This window comes from Podarcis gaigeae (genome assembly GCF_964106915.1).
Source record: "Podarcis gaigeae genome assembly, chromosome: 1".
Taxonomy (NCBI): Eukaryota; Metazoa; Chordata; class Lepidosauria; order Squamata; family Lacertidae; genus Podarcis; species Podarcis gaigeae.
In genome coordinates this window covers 112,971,877-112,984,117 of record NC_139678.1, presented here as the reverse complement: position 1 = coordinate 112,984,117, position 12,241 = coordinate 112,971,877, and the positions used below count along the sequence as shown (strand labels likewise).

At 48.9% G+C, this 12,241-nt stretch overlaps 1 protein-coding gene across 2 annotated transcripts; it reads right to left on the bottom strand.

Annotated features, from left to right (window-relative positions):
- Positions 1 to 3,334: 3,334 nt before the first annotated feature.
- On the bottom strand, positions 3,335 to 7,927 carry NEUROD1 (neuronal differentiation 1). 2 transcript variants are annotated; one of them, XM_083753971.1, is made up of 2 exons: positions 7,768 to 7,927; positions 3,335 to 5,758 (listed from the first exon to the last, which is right to left on the bottom strand). In XM_083753971.1, exon 2 carries the CDS (start codon positions 5,745 to 5,747, stop codon positions 4,650 to 4,652), a length of 1,098 nt encoding a protein of 365 aa, XP_083610097.1. In that variant the 5' UTR covers positions 5,748 to 5,758; positions 7,768 to 7,927; the 3' UTR covers positions 3,335 to 4,649. The 2 variants fall into 2 exon arrangements, with proteins under 2 accessions (XP_083610097.1, XP_083610098.1); XM_083753972.1 differs by lacking the exon at positions 7,768 to 7,927 and adding an exon at positions 6,935 to 7,088.
- Between the last annotated feature and the right edge of the window lie 4,314 nt (positions 7,928 to 12,241).

Genomic DNA, 12,241 nt, shown 5'->3' with positions numbered 1-12,241 from the left:
TTTTCCTGCTTTCCACCTACCAAGCAAGCTGTGTGCTTCTCCTAAGGACAGACATGTAACAGATGCCTTTTTGTATTTTTAGAGGTGGGAAACTAGCCATTGTAAGTTTCTCCTTCCCAGGATGCATTGGTGTAACCTGAAACCTGCAGAGCATCTTACAGAACCTCATTTGCATGTCTGCTCCTTCCACCTGCATTCCATCTTCAGCCTCTTTCCCAAAACAGACTCTTGACTTCACCACCAAACATTTCCCCCCTCCCTTCTCATTGCTTTGTTTGCCACCAGACCTGATTAAGAGTTCTGGAGAAAAGAAGAAGAAGAGTTTGGATTTGATATCCCGCCTTTCACTCCCTTTAAGGAGTATCAAAGCGGCTAACATTCTCCTTTCCCTTCCTCCCCCACAACAAACACTCTGTGAGGTGAGTGGGGCTGAGAGACTTCAGAGAAGTGTGACTGGCCCAAGGTCACCCAGCAGCTGCATGTGGAGGAGCGGAGACGCGAACCCGGTTCCCCAGATTATGAGACTACCGCTCTTAACCACTACACCACACTGGCTCAAAATGAAATCAAAATGTTGTTGCACGCTCATTTGTGACAGCTTGGTCATTTTAGTTGGTCCACTAAAGTATTGCCCTCATGTGGATGTTGAGATTCATCTTATGGGCTCACATGGTGACCTTAATTTTATTTTTGTAGGGGTTGAACACATGCAGATTTTGTGTGTGTTTTATTTTGCATTGTTGCAGACACAAAAGTATTACTGCCCCCCCCTCCAAAAAAACCCAGCTCAAATAAACCACACTTGAAATTAAGTGGTAGATATTTTTTTCTTTAAAAATGGAAAAGAATGCTGAGATTCTCAGGGAAGCATAATAGCCCATTCTGCACTTTCTCTGTGCATGGCATAATGAAATGCAAACAGTCCTGAGGAACATTGTGTTTCAGGGAAGAATTCAACAATATGCTAAGGTGATGTTACATGAGGACAAGCATTTCAGCTTGCCAGGTGGAATGAGTCCTTGCCTCCTCTCCCAGCTCACTGTTCTTGAGGTTCTCCCAACCTTCTCAAGACAATTTTGGGGGCATGTGGGTTAGTGAGAGTGGGGAAGCCCCATTGCAGAAGTAGAAGCTCTTGTACAGAACTTTTGCTGATAGGGCTCAATAGTTTAATCCCTCCCTCAGTATTTTAGTGCTACGGTGTAGCCATAATGAACCTCATAATACATATTCACACCAAACAGTAGGGTTACCAGTTCATCATAATGGAACAGGCTTATGGATGCTGATTTAAGCATGCATCCCTGTATATGCAAACTAGTTCCTACTTTTGTCACACACATCCATAACAGTGTTACTCCAGCTCATGATGTCTGCTCTTGATTGTACATGGTGCATTAGGAAGACAACATGAAATAGGTGTGTGAAACCTGTGGCACTCCAGATGTTGCTGGACTCCAACTCCTGAGAGTCCCAGTCAGCATGTTCAATGGTCAGGGATCATTAGAACTGTGGTCCAACAACTTTGGGAGGGCCACAAATTCTCCAACCCTCATGTAAGATATTTGTGCAAGCCTGCCAGCAGTCTGGAAGCCTAGTGATCATGAATTAACAACTGTTAGCAAAGGGCAGCTGGGTTTCAGTAGGACTTATGTGTAACAAACTTTCCCTGCACTGGAGCCTTTAAATGGGCTTGTTAGCAACATAAACTTGAAAAGGGGTCCTGATTCACCAGCAACTTGGCAGCAGCAATTAATGGTAGGAGCAGACTAGGTACTGAAAAACCGGGGTTGGCCTAAACACATAAATACCAGCTTCAGGCAGAAACATGATTTGTTCTGGGGAGACCAACCACAATTGAATTCAGATGCTGTTATATATCTAAGGCAGTCACCAAAGGCTAAAAAATAAATCCCTGGAATGCTGGGGTCTCTATGCTACCTCCTGCTTGGGGAAATAGAAACCATCTCCTCTATGCCTTTCCATGAGCAGTTGGTGGGTTCCCATCATCACCATCCTTGCTTGCTGCAGGACCCCAAATCTTAGTTATGGTGCTGTCAGTGCCAGTAGATACTCTAGGTCAGGGGTATCAGCAAGATTCAAATTTCAGATGGTACTGGAGATGTGAGGCAGAATGTCCTGGAAAGGTCTGAGGTCTGATCTTGGAAGCATTCAAAATATAATTGCAAAGAGCAAAGTATGTTTGCATTGCTTACTTCTTTAGATGTCACGATGACTGGAAACAGATGTATTCCTGGTAGAAGAGTTACATGTGTGAAACCCAAGCATACGGAAGTGTCCTCCCCACTCTAAAGGAACACATATCCATATTGATCAGATTTGAGTGAGGGCAGGAAGGAGCGGAGGAAACAAGAGCTACCTATGACTCCTGGTAAGATTTGTGTGTAGGAATATGGCACTCCTGAATTTTGACCACAGATGGTCTGGACACAAAGTGAGGGCGACTGCCACCCTCCATCCAACCCAATCAATCGCTTAGGATACATGACTTGCTTCAGAGAAATCAAACCACCACTTATTTCAGTTTACTTTCAGATGCAGTAACACACCCAAGGCTTAAGAGTCCCAGAACCTGTCTGAGTACCATACATTCAGTGCTTTGCAGAGCTTTCCCCCTCTCCACCGAATAACTATTGCCAGCTCCCCTTCTCCATCTTTGGGGGGCTACAAAGCGCTTACAGGTCAGAGGGTGTGGCTTCCTGTTTGGTCCAGAGCAGCAGCAGAATCTCTACAAATTAATCACTGGGCGCTGTGGAGTTGGCTTTGCTGGCCGATCTTTCCGTCTCTCCCTGTGGGATTTCAGCACCGCAGAGCAGGATAGCTACGTAGGGCCTTGGCCCGGTGAGCGGTTGCTACTGTGAGCGCATGAATGCGAGCTCGCCTTGACTTCCAGATCAGATTTCCGAGGGAACCTTGCTCGCTAGCTATGCGTTCCTGCCACCTCCCACCCGTAGTCAGGTTGCTATTGGACTGCACCTTGGTTTGTTTGTTTTTTTCTTAAACTTCCGTTTATTGTACAAATTAGTAAAGGTTGCACCTTTTTTTAAGGAACTATTACAATAATCCCATAGGAATTGCTCACACTAAGAAGGGGGAAGGGAGAGGGGAATCATATTTAAGGAGAAATGCAACATTTGACGGACGTCTCCTTACTATCTCGTTCCAAAGGTGTGCTTACTAAATTCCCAAATGTGCATTACATAGTCATATACAGGATTACGAACAAAATTACAGTACAGATTGAGTTCGGTTGAACCAGCGTTACATTTCAGACAGCACTTATTGCGGATTGCATTGTACATGCATAATAACTATATTGTTCTAATTACGAAGTCAAATGGTTCGAATGGGTTTGAAACTACTGACTACAATCCACCAGCATATTATATAACAACCCCAACCATAGTGAACCTGATTGGCTTTTCGACTCCTGGACGGAAATATGACAAACCACCGATTCATGTGACTATGTATATATTTAAAAATATATATATCATGCATTTATCATTGCCTGGAAACATTAAGTGATTTCAAATTATCTCTGTTCTCTTCAAAATCACGTGAGGAGAAAGGACGGGGACGCCAAAGATTAAAAAGAAACAGTGCAAATTGAATGTGATAGTCAAGCAGCTTTTGATTCGGGGAAAAAAGGGAAGAACTTGGCATTTCCTTATGAAAACAAGAATGTCTGGCGGGGGGAGGGTGTCTCTATCCGCACATAAGGTTTTGCAAACCTTCCGTTGGATTGATATGTTCCAATAGGAAAATAAATATTTTCCTACTTCCATTTAAAAAAAATAATAATCCAAAAACCCTGTAGGAATCTGGTTCTTTACTGGAAGGAAACGAAATTTTAATGGGAAATACTTTGCTGGCGCTGTGCATTTGTGTGTGTGAAGAACGTGAAAGGAAAATGAACGGGGCGGGGAGGTGCTAAGGCAACAGAACACCCCCCCTCCCCACACACCTGTTTTAAGCACTTTTCTGCTGGTTTAAATTACTTAAATTATTTCGTATAAATTAGATATAATTCTACTTTGTTTCCAATACGTATAAAAATCGATGAAGCTGCATGGTTTAAAATAGTTTATCAAAAGTTATTAAAAATTCTGTACAAAACCACAACAAAATAATTCGGCATGGGAAAAGGTAGCAAGTAGGAAAAATGCTGGTTGAAAAATAGACATTTTATATATACTTTTTTCGATTATTATTTTTAAACTGGCCCACGTCTAGTTTCAAAAACAAAAAAAAATTAATAAGAATTGCATAGATCCTAATTATTGCTTGTGATTTTGTTTTTTTGTCCCGATCAGATCAGTGGGGAGACTGGCTGACTTTCTTCTACACTAAATTGATAGTGCAGATTTACATTCGGGACCGTGCGGGGTGGGGAAGCTTAGCGAAGGGAGGTGGGATTTACAGAAGGGGGACCAGGAAAAATGTAGCCTCCCCATATATTTATATAGATGACTCTGGCGTTTGGAAGTTTCCCCCCTTTGTCCCTTCCGCTCTTTTTGCACTTGGAGCCCTAGGGTGGGTGGGTGTCTGTGTTGTGGGGGTCCCCCTTCCGAAGCAAGGCAGCCCCCCGGTGCCCCTTGGCTCCTCTGCCCCGACGCTTCTGGAAGGGCTCAGTCGTGAAAGATGGCATTGAGCTGGGCACTCATGACCCTCTCGTGGTGGGCATGGCTCTCGTAGGGCAGGAGGTTGTCGATGGGGATCTCGCAGCGAGAGGCAGAGCAGGAGAAGAGCGATCCGTGTCCCGGGGTCCCCGCCAGGCCGGCAGCGGCGGGGTAGTGCATGGTGAAGGCATAATTTTTCTCAAACTCTCCGGAAGGTTCGTGTTTGAAAGAGAAGTTCCCGTTGACGCTGAGCGGCGGGCTTAGGGGCCCGTCGAAGGAAGGGCTGGCGCACTCGGCCAGCGCGCTCTCGAAGAAAGGCTCCAGCGCCGCGCCGTAGGAGTGCGGCGCTTTCACGTGGAACAGGTGGGAGCTGTCCATGGTTCCGTAAGGCGGGCTAGGCAGCCCAGGCGACTGGTAGGCGTAAGGGTGCACCGGGAAGGAAGCACTGGGCGGTTGCATGTGCGGAGGCAGGTCCTGGCTCTGCTCAGGCAGGAAAGTCCTCGGGTTGAGCTGCAGGCAGCCGGCCACTAGGTTGGTGGTAGGCTGGGACAGGCCTTTGCAGAGCGTCTGCACGAAAGAGACCAGGTCCGGGCTCTTGCCCGAGCGCAGGATCTCCGAGAGGGCCCAGATGTAGTTCTTGGCCAGGCGCAGCGTCTCAATCTTGGACAGCTTCTGCGTCTTGGAATAGCAAGGCACCACCTTCCGCAAGTTGTCCAGAGCCGCGTTGAGGCCGTGCATGCGGTTCCGCTCGCGGGCGTTGGCCTTCATGCGCCGCAGCTTGAACCTCTCCAAGCGGGCCTTGGTCATCTTCTTCTTCTTGGGACCGCGCCTCTTGGGCTTCTGATCGTCGTCGTCTTCTTCTTCCTCCTCCTCCTCTTCTTCTTCCTCCTCTTCTTCGAGGTCGTCCTCTTCCTCCTCCTCTTCTTCCTCTTCGCCGTTCCTCAGCGAGTCCACCTCGGCTTCGGCGTGCATAGCTTCCAGGTCGCCCTCTTTCTTCTCCGCCTCGTGCTCCTCGTCCTGGGAGCTGAGGCAGTCGTCCGTCCAGCTGGGGGGACCCTGCGGCTGGGGCTCCCCCATCAGCCCGCTCTCGCTGTACGATTTGGTCATCCTGCAGGATCCTGCGCGCGGAAGAGATCACAAGAGAAAAGGCATTTAGCAGAGAGGACACTCCCAATAACTTCCTCCAAGCCCTTCCTCCGGGGCTACAATCCTAAATGCATTTGCCACGGAGTAAGCGCCACTGAAACCAGTGAGGTTTACTTCTGAGTTGAAATGCACAGGATTTTCTCCTTGTCAGCATTATTTAGGAAGCTCTATAATAGCTATTCCGTTCACACCGATTACAATGTGATAATTGGCTTTGGTGAGTTTCACCCCCCACCCCCCACATTTCTATGCGACTTTCTGCAAATTGGGTTCTTAAAGAAGTTTCCTAGCAATTTGAAACTTACGGCGCAATCCTCACCCCGTCTACGGAGACGTCCTATTCAATTCAACCGAGTTTCCTCCGAGGCGAAAGAGTACTGCAGCTTTTAGACTCTCTGACTCCTAAGCCTTCCCCAGTAAACCAACTTCGACTTTTCTCCGCGCGTCTCCGCCACAAAGAGATCGATCGTCTCAAATAGCATTATATAACGTGTTTATATTAGTGTTGGTGGTGGCTCTCTAAGGAGATTATAGATAGAATGAAATTTGACGGAGAGAATCGAAAAGAAGAAAATGTCTCTAAGGGGGGGGGGGGGGGCGGAGAACATCACGCAGCAGCAGAATCAGCGGGACAAATGGCCAACGATTACTCAGCCCGGGCAGGATTTATCCGTTGAGTTGGGTGCCCCTTTTCATTCTGCCCACATTTCATTCTGCCACTTCATTCTCCCCTACAATAGCCGTGCAGACTTCCCAACTGTTCAGAGTCCAGCCAAAGTCTGCCGCCCAGACAGGGGATCAGGTGCAGCCACAGCCTCTCTAATAAACCACCCCTCCCCTGCCTCCCCCCACCCCCCTTTCTGCCTGAGGATCCCCAACCTTGCGAGAGGAAGCGTTTGCTAATGAAGGGGATGGACCGATCCTGACCGTCTTAGGCAAGCGACGCTACCGGAGCCTCCGGAACTACAAGGCGATCCAAATGCAACAGTTGAGTGAAACCGTTTGCTTCTCCGTCACCAGCGCAGCCCCTCTCCCTCCAGCGGCAATGGGGAGCGAAACCTGACCCATCTGTTGCCCACTTTCCCTCTCCCCATATAGGAACTTCCCTCTCCCTTTTAGCAAGCAACCCGCCAATTCCCAATCCTGACCTGTCAAAGGACAGGTGAGTCCTATCAACTGATTTGACACCCCATTTTTCTCCTCTCTTTCCACCGCCAAAAGAAAGAAAGAAATCCAGCGGCACCTGTTCTAGACTGCAGCCCACACTCCTTCCAATCTGTAAGGACAAGGTCTACTGGATTCAATTTGGCTCTGATCCCCGCCCCCCCCCCAAAAAAAGCAGTGCCATGCGCAACAAGGCATTACTACGGATTCCTCGGATCATTTCTACCGTATTTTTTGTGTCGCTGCGCCTCACACGGCTTGACGCAGCAGCAGAAACGCAGATGGGGGAAACTGAAGGATGTCATACAACGCGCGCTTTCTAGCGAGTAGGTCGAGAGCGTTGGATCGGCGGGTCTTTACTTCATGGGTTTTGCCAGGATTTATGTTGGGGGAGGAGCAGGCTTTATGCTGTGGGGGGGGGGGAGAGAACCTCAGCTAGTTAATTATTTTGTATTGATTTACTTGATTTAGGGGGACAGCTACCCCACCTTGCCCCTCCCTTGGCTATGCCTATGCTTTACTCCCGAGTAAGGTCGTACTAGACCCAAGCGTGTGGCGAAAAGAGTTCGCCAACAAGAAAGGTCATTAAAAAAATATATTTTTTAAAATAAAAATGTAGTGAAAAGAGCCAATCCAATGGTTCGTCCTTATTTCGTTCAGATAGAGGAAATAATAGCCTTCTGGGGAAATAAAGCTAGTCGTGCGATGGATTGGGGTGCTTTCCCCCCTCTTTTCTTTTTTTAGGCATATCCTTCACCCAAGCCACGGATACTGTATAAAGAGGAGATGGGTGCTAAGGAGGGAATCAAATATTTACCTTTCTCTTTTTCTTCTTCAGCGTGTCCTTTGCAGTGATGGTCTCATAACCCTGTTGCTCCTGGGAAGCTTTCCTTACAACGGAGGGACTTGCCACTTTTTATTGGATTTATGTGTGTTTTTTTCCTTGAGGCTGCATGCAGGAGACTCCGCTTATATATATAGCCGAGGCTCTTCTGCTGGGGGGGATGGAGGAGGGGGCGGGCAGCGAAGGCACCCCCTGGGGATGGCCAGGCAGCAAGCTCCACCTCCTTCGCTCCTCCCCCCTCCCGCTACACCCCCCCACCCACCCAGCGACTGCGTCAGCCTTCCCCCGGCACGCGCCATATGGTCACCCACGTCAAGCTTCGCGCGGGTCACGTGAGCTGCCCATTCGTATGCCGCCCGGCTCTCCCTGCCATCCCTTTGTGGCCCGAAAGAAAGTGGCCATCTGTCGCCAGCCAGAGACTCGGCGGACCTGTTTGTACCCGCAGGAGAGATTAACCCTTGCGCTGGCGCGCGAGGCTAGGGGATATTGAGAGGGAAAGGGTGTGTGTGTGGATTGTCTCCTTCTACTTTTGATCGAGGAACTAGGAGTAGCCGCCTTGAAAGAGAAAGAAAGAGCGTTTCGGGCTCTTTCTTTTGCCAGATCGCGGAGATCCTTTGCGCGCTGCGTTGTGTAAGCATCCAAGGTCTCCACCCAGCACCGAACTCGCAGAACGCTTTCACGTATGAGGAAGGCTCATTAGGGTACAACCAGCGCTCGTTTCCTCCTTGCATTGCGCTCAGTTCCCTGTTCAGGTTCCCTAGTTGCCGTCGCTGCTTTCGGTGCGGAGATGGAAACAGAAACGCGTTCTCGGATGCTTTTCCGGCGGGGGTCCGGGAGCAGCTTTGCTCCCCTCCGGAGGGAAAGCACCGAGCGCCAAGCAGCCTACTCCCAGGTCGTGCAGCTCACAGACGTGGGAAAGACGCCATACATTGCGAAAGCTGCCCTGGTCTGTTACAGCAGCAACCATCCGCTTCCCGCCCAGCAATGACCCAAGAATCTGATCTGGAGGCAAAAGCTTTCCTGCTAGGCGACAGTCCACTCCCGCAGAGTCTCAAGAGATCTCCAGCCTAGGGGGAAAGCGATTATAGGTGTTTTTTTATATATAAACTCTTTATAAAAGTGGTGGTGATGTGTGGGTTCATTCGCGCACCTTTGTTGGCCGAGGGTAGCAGAAGTGGTTAGGAAACGGTCGGATCCACCAGTCTCCAAATATTCAGTCGTGGTCTGCAGATAATGGCACACAGTGGCGAACGAGTTATAAGATCCTTCCTGCCTTCTACTGAATCATTGGTTCGTCTAACTCAAGATTCCCTGCACGGCTCTCTCAGGTCGGGAGCCTTTCCTGGAGATGCTGAACCTGAGGAATGAACCTGAGGACCTTCTGCTTCCAAAGCAGACGATCAACTACCACTGAGCAACAGCGAAGCAGAGAATAAAGAAGGAACTTTTGTTTACTTTCCCCCTACCCTTCGGCTCCGAGCTTCTTGCAATGAGGCCAGGGCTGTTCGCATCAGGTTCCCAGTTGAGCTTCAGCACTAGGTCAGCGTCTTCAGAGCCTTCGGTGGGTTTGCAAATCGCATTTCTGGGAGGTGTGTGGTAGAGGCGCACCGTCCTTCCTCGCCTCACCTGGCAATCCAAAATGAATTAAAAATAATAGCAGATCCGCCCCACCACACTCTATATTTTTAGTTTCTATGCGCACAAATCACGGGGAAAGTCCACTCTATAAACTGAGCTCTCTTTTCCTCTAGCCACAGACCAGAAGGGTTGCCCCACATGCATCCCCGCTGGGCTGTTTCGAAAACCCACAGTCTTTAGCTTGGAAGGGGAAAAAAACAACGAGTGCCAACAGATATTTGTTTTTCGACTTGTGATCAGCAAAGCATCACACAAGGACTGAAAGCAGAGTTCTTGTGCGCCTAGTGATATTTGCCTTTTCACAATGAGAACTTCTCGCTCTTGAGCTTGAGTTAGGGGTCTCTTTAGATCCAGATGGTTTTTCCATCACCAGATTTTTCTAGGCTTGTTTGTTTTTTTCTTTTTAAAGGGGGAAAAAGTCTTTTCTAGATGACCCTTCGTTATGTCATTGATTCGCTCTCCTAAGAAGGTGGGTGGAGGTTCAGCCATCTAGGTTCCTCTTGCGTGGCCTGGAGCAAACCACCTCCAGACCAACCTAGCTTGCAGGGTTCTTGCTAGAATCAATTAAAGCGCACAATGGTAGATGCAGACCAGGGCGTTTGGAAGCACAACCATCTAATACTGAAGGACGGGTCACCGATGCTTCGGGCAACGTGCTGACGCCTTCAAGGAGAAGGTCCTCTTCAGCTTTGGTCGCCTGCTTTGTGCATAAATCAGTATAAACAAGCCATCCCCCCTCCCCGCCTTTAGTAAAGCACTCCATTTTCATATCCTGGAAAGGAGTTAGGCGATGCAGAGAAGAGGCTCCCGACGGAGCTAGAGAGGAAGAAGAGGGACAGGACTTACAACAGGGCAATTGAAAGCGGCCCTGTTTCTCAACAGAGGGCGTCGTCATGCGATAGGAACGCGCTTCTAGACCCTTTAATGAGCGTTCCTTTTCCAGGAACTTGCTTGGCAAGTGAGAAAATGGTTGCGCATGTGAGAGAGGGAGAGAGCAGGTTGCTTTAAAAAGTCTGCCAGGAGAGGCCAGTTGAGAAGAAATGGGAGAGATACTTGGTCGTCGGAAGCGGGTCAGGCGCGACAGGAAGAAAGTATGGGAAGTGGGGATTTCCTCTTACGGTTCATCCCTTGTGAATTTAGTTCTTTCCTGCCTTCGTGGTTCTCCTATGCGCTCCATTCAGCCAAACCATCTGCAGCAGTGCTGGATATTACCCTCGTTGGAAGCATTTCGTTGACTTTGAACCCGAGTTCAGACAACAGATACATGGGCCAAATGGTAGGCCTTCTTGCCTGGATTCAGATGCCTGAGAAATTTAGCCTGGGGGATTTGGGCGTCGCTCTCCTCGGACCCCAATCTCTTTCTGCAGAAGGATAAGTAAGGCCGCTTAAGGGCTGAGGCAGCAGTCCTAAGTCCACTTACCTGGGAGTAAGCTCCATTGAATCCAATAGGGTTTACCACTGAGTAGACGTGGTTAGCAATGCATTGTTAATGTGGGGGGAGGGGTTGTTGAGGGTGGGATTTCACAAGAACTGCAGGGCAGTTCAAGCTATTAAAATGTGCCTTTGTCTGTCATCCCCTCAGTGGGACTTCCTTTTGAGTAGGCACATATAGGATCCCACTGTTAAAGTCCTGACTGTGGACTGGGTCGCACGCCTGCAGTTAGTTTCTTGTTTGTTTCCGTCGCCGCCACAACCCTTATCCGTCTACTAGAGGGCTTCTTAACTTTGCTCTCCAGTCCCTGAGTTCTCTCCATCTGCCCCCGTTTTTTTGAGGGTGTGTGTGGACAGTCTGAGCTCATACACGTTTACTCAGAAGTTATTCCCATTGAGTTCAATGGGGTTTACTTTTGTGTAGCCATGGCTGATCCCAGGGAAGAAACAAGGTTATTATTATTCCTATTTTGTTTTACTGACTTCCAAACAACTACCAAAGAGGAATAAGAACTGGGGCTGCGAATATGGTACTTATTTATATGCCGCTGAATGCCAAAACAAAGCCTCAAAGCTGTTTATAAAGTGTGGGTTTTTTTAAAAAAACAACAACAACAACCCAGTGATGCCACGTTAAAATATATTTTTAAAAATCCGTAATGGTAAAAATGCATAGTAAAATAAAGCAATTATTTTTTAACAATACAGCAAAAACAAAACCAAGAGACTCGGGTCTAGAGATAAAGAAATACCTCTGCGTGTGCGTGTCATCTAATCTATCTACCTATCTCAAAGCTTCCTTTATTTTTCTTTCCAGTTTCTTCCTTCCCTTGGTTATTTTTCTATTCCTCATCGGCACCTCAGAGTCCCCCCCTCCACCCTCTCTCTCTCTCTCTCTCTCTCTCACACACACACACCCCTCTCAACGCTCCCCCGCTCCGACCCCCCCCCCCCGTTTGAGGGCTCCTCCTGTCTGCCAAGCGGCACGCGAGCCGCACGCGTTGTCAACAAAAGCCTCTTTCACGGCTCGCTGCCCCTTTGCAGCGTCCCAAATCTGCTCGCCCCTCTGCCGCCTGCTTGCAGCTCATCTGCCGACTTTGGTTCCCGGCCCCATCCATATAGCAGCAGCGGCGGCAAGAGGGTGGGGGAGGGGGGGCGGAGAGGAAAACAAAACACGAAGGCCAGCGTTTAGGACGCCCACCGCTGAGGGTGCGGGTAGGGGCAGCAGGCAGGTCGAAAGAAGCGCGCGAGGAGGAGGACCAGCTTCTTCGCTTTTCTGTTCTCTGCTGCTAAGTCAATGTGATTTTCCCAAACAGATGACATTTTGAACCTCGCTCGCGCGCGCGTGTTCCTACACACCTTGGTGCGATTGTTGCAC

Coding starts and splice junctions, on each gene's coding strand:
- NEUROD1 (XM_083753971.1), bottom strand. CDS start 5,747: ATGACCAAATCGTACAGCGAGAGCGGGCTGATGGGGGAGCCCCAGCCG.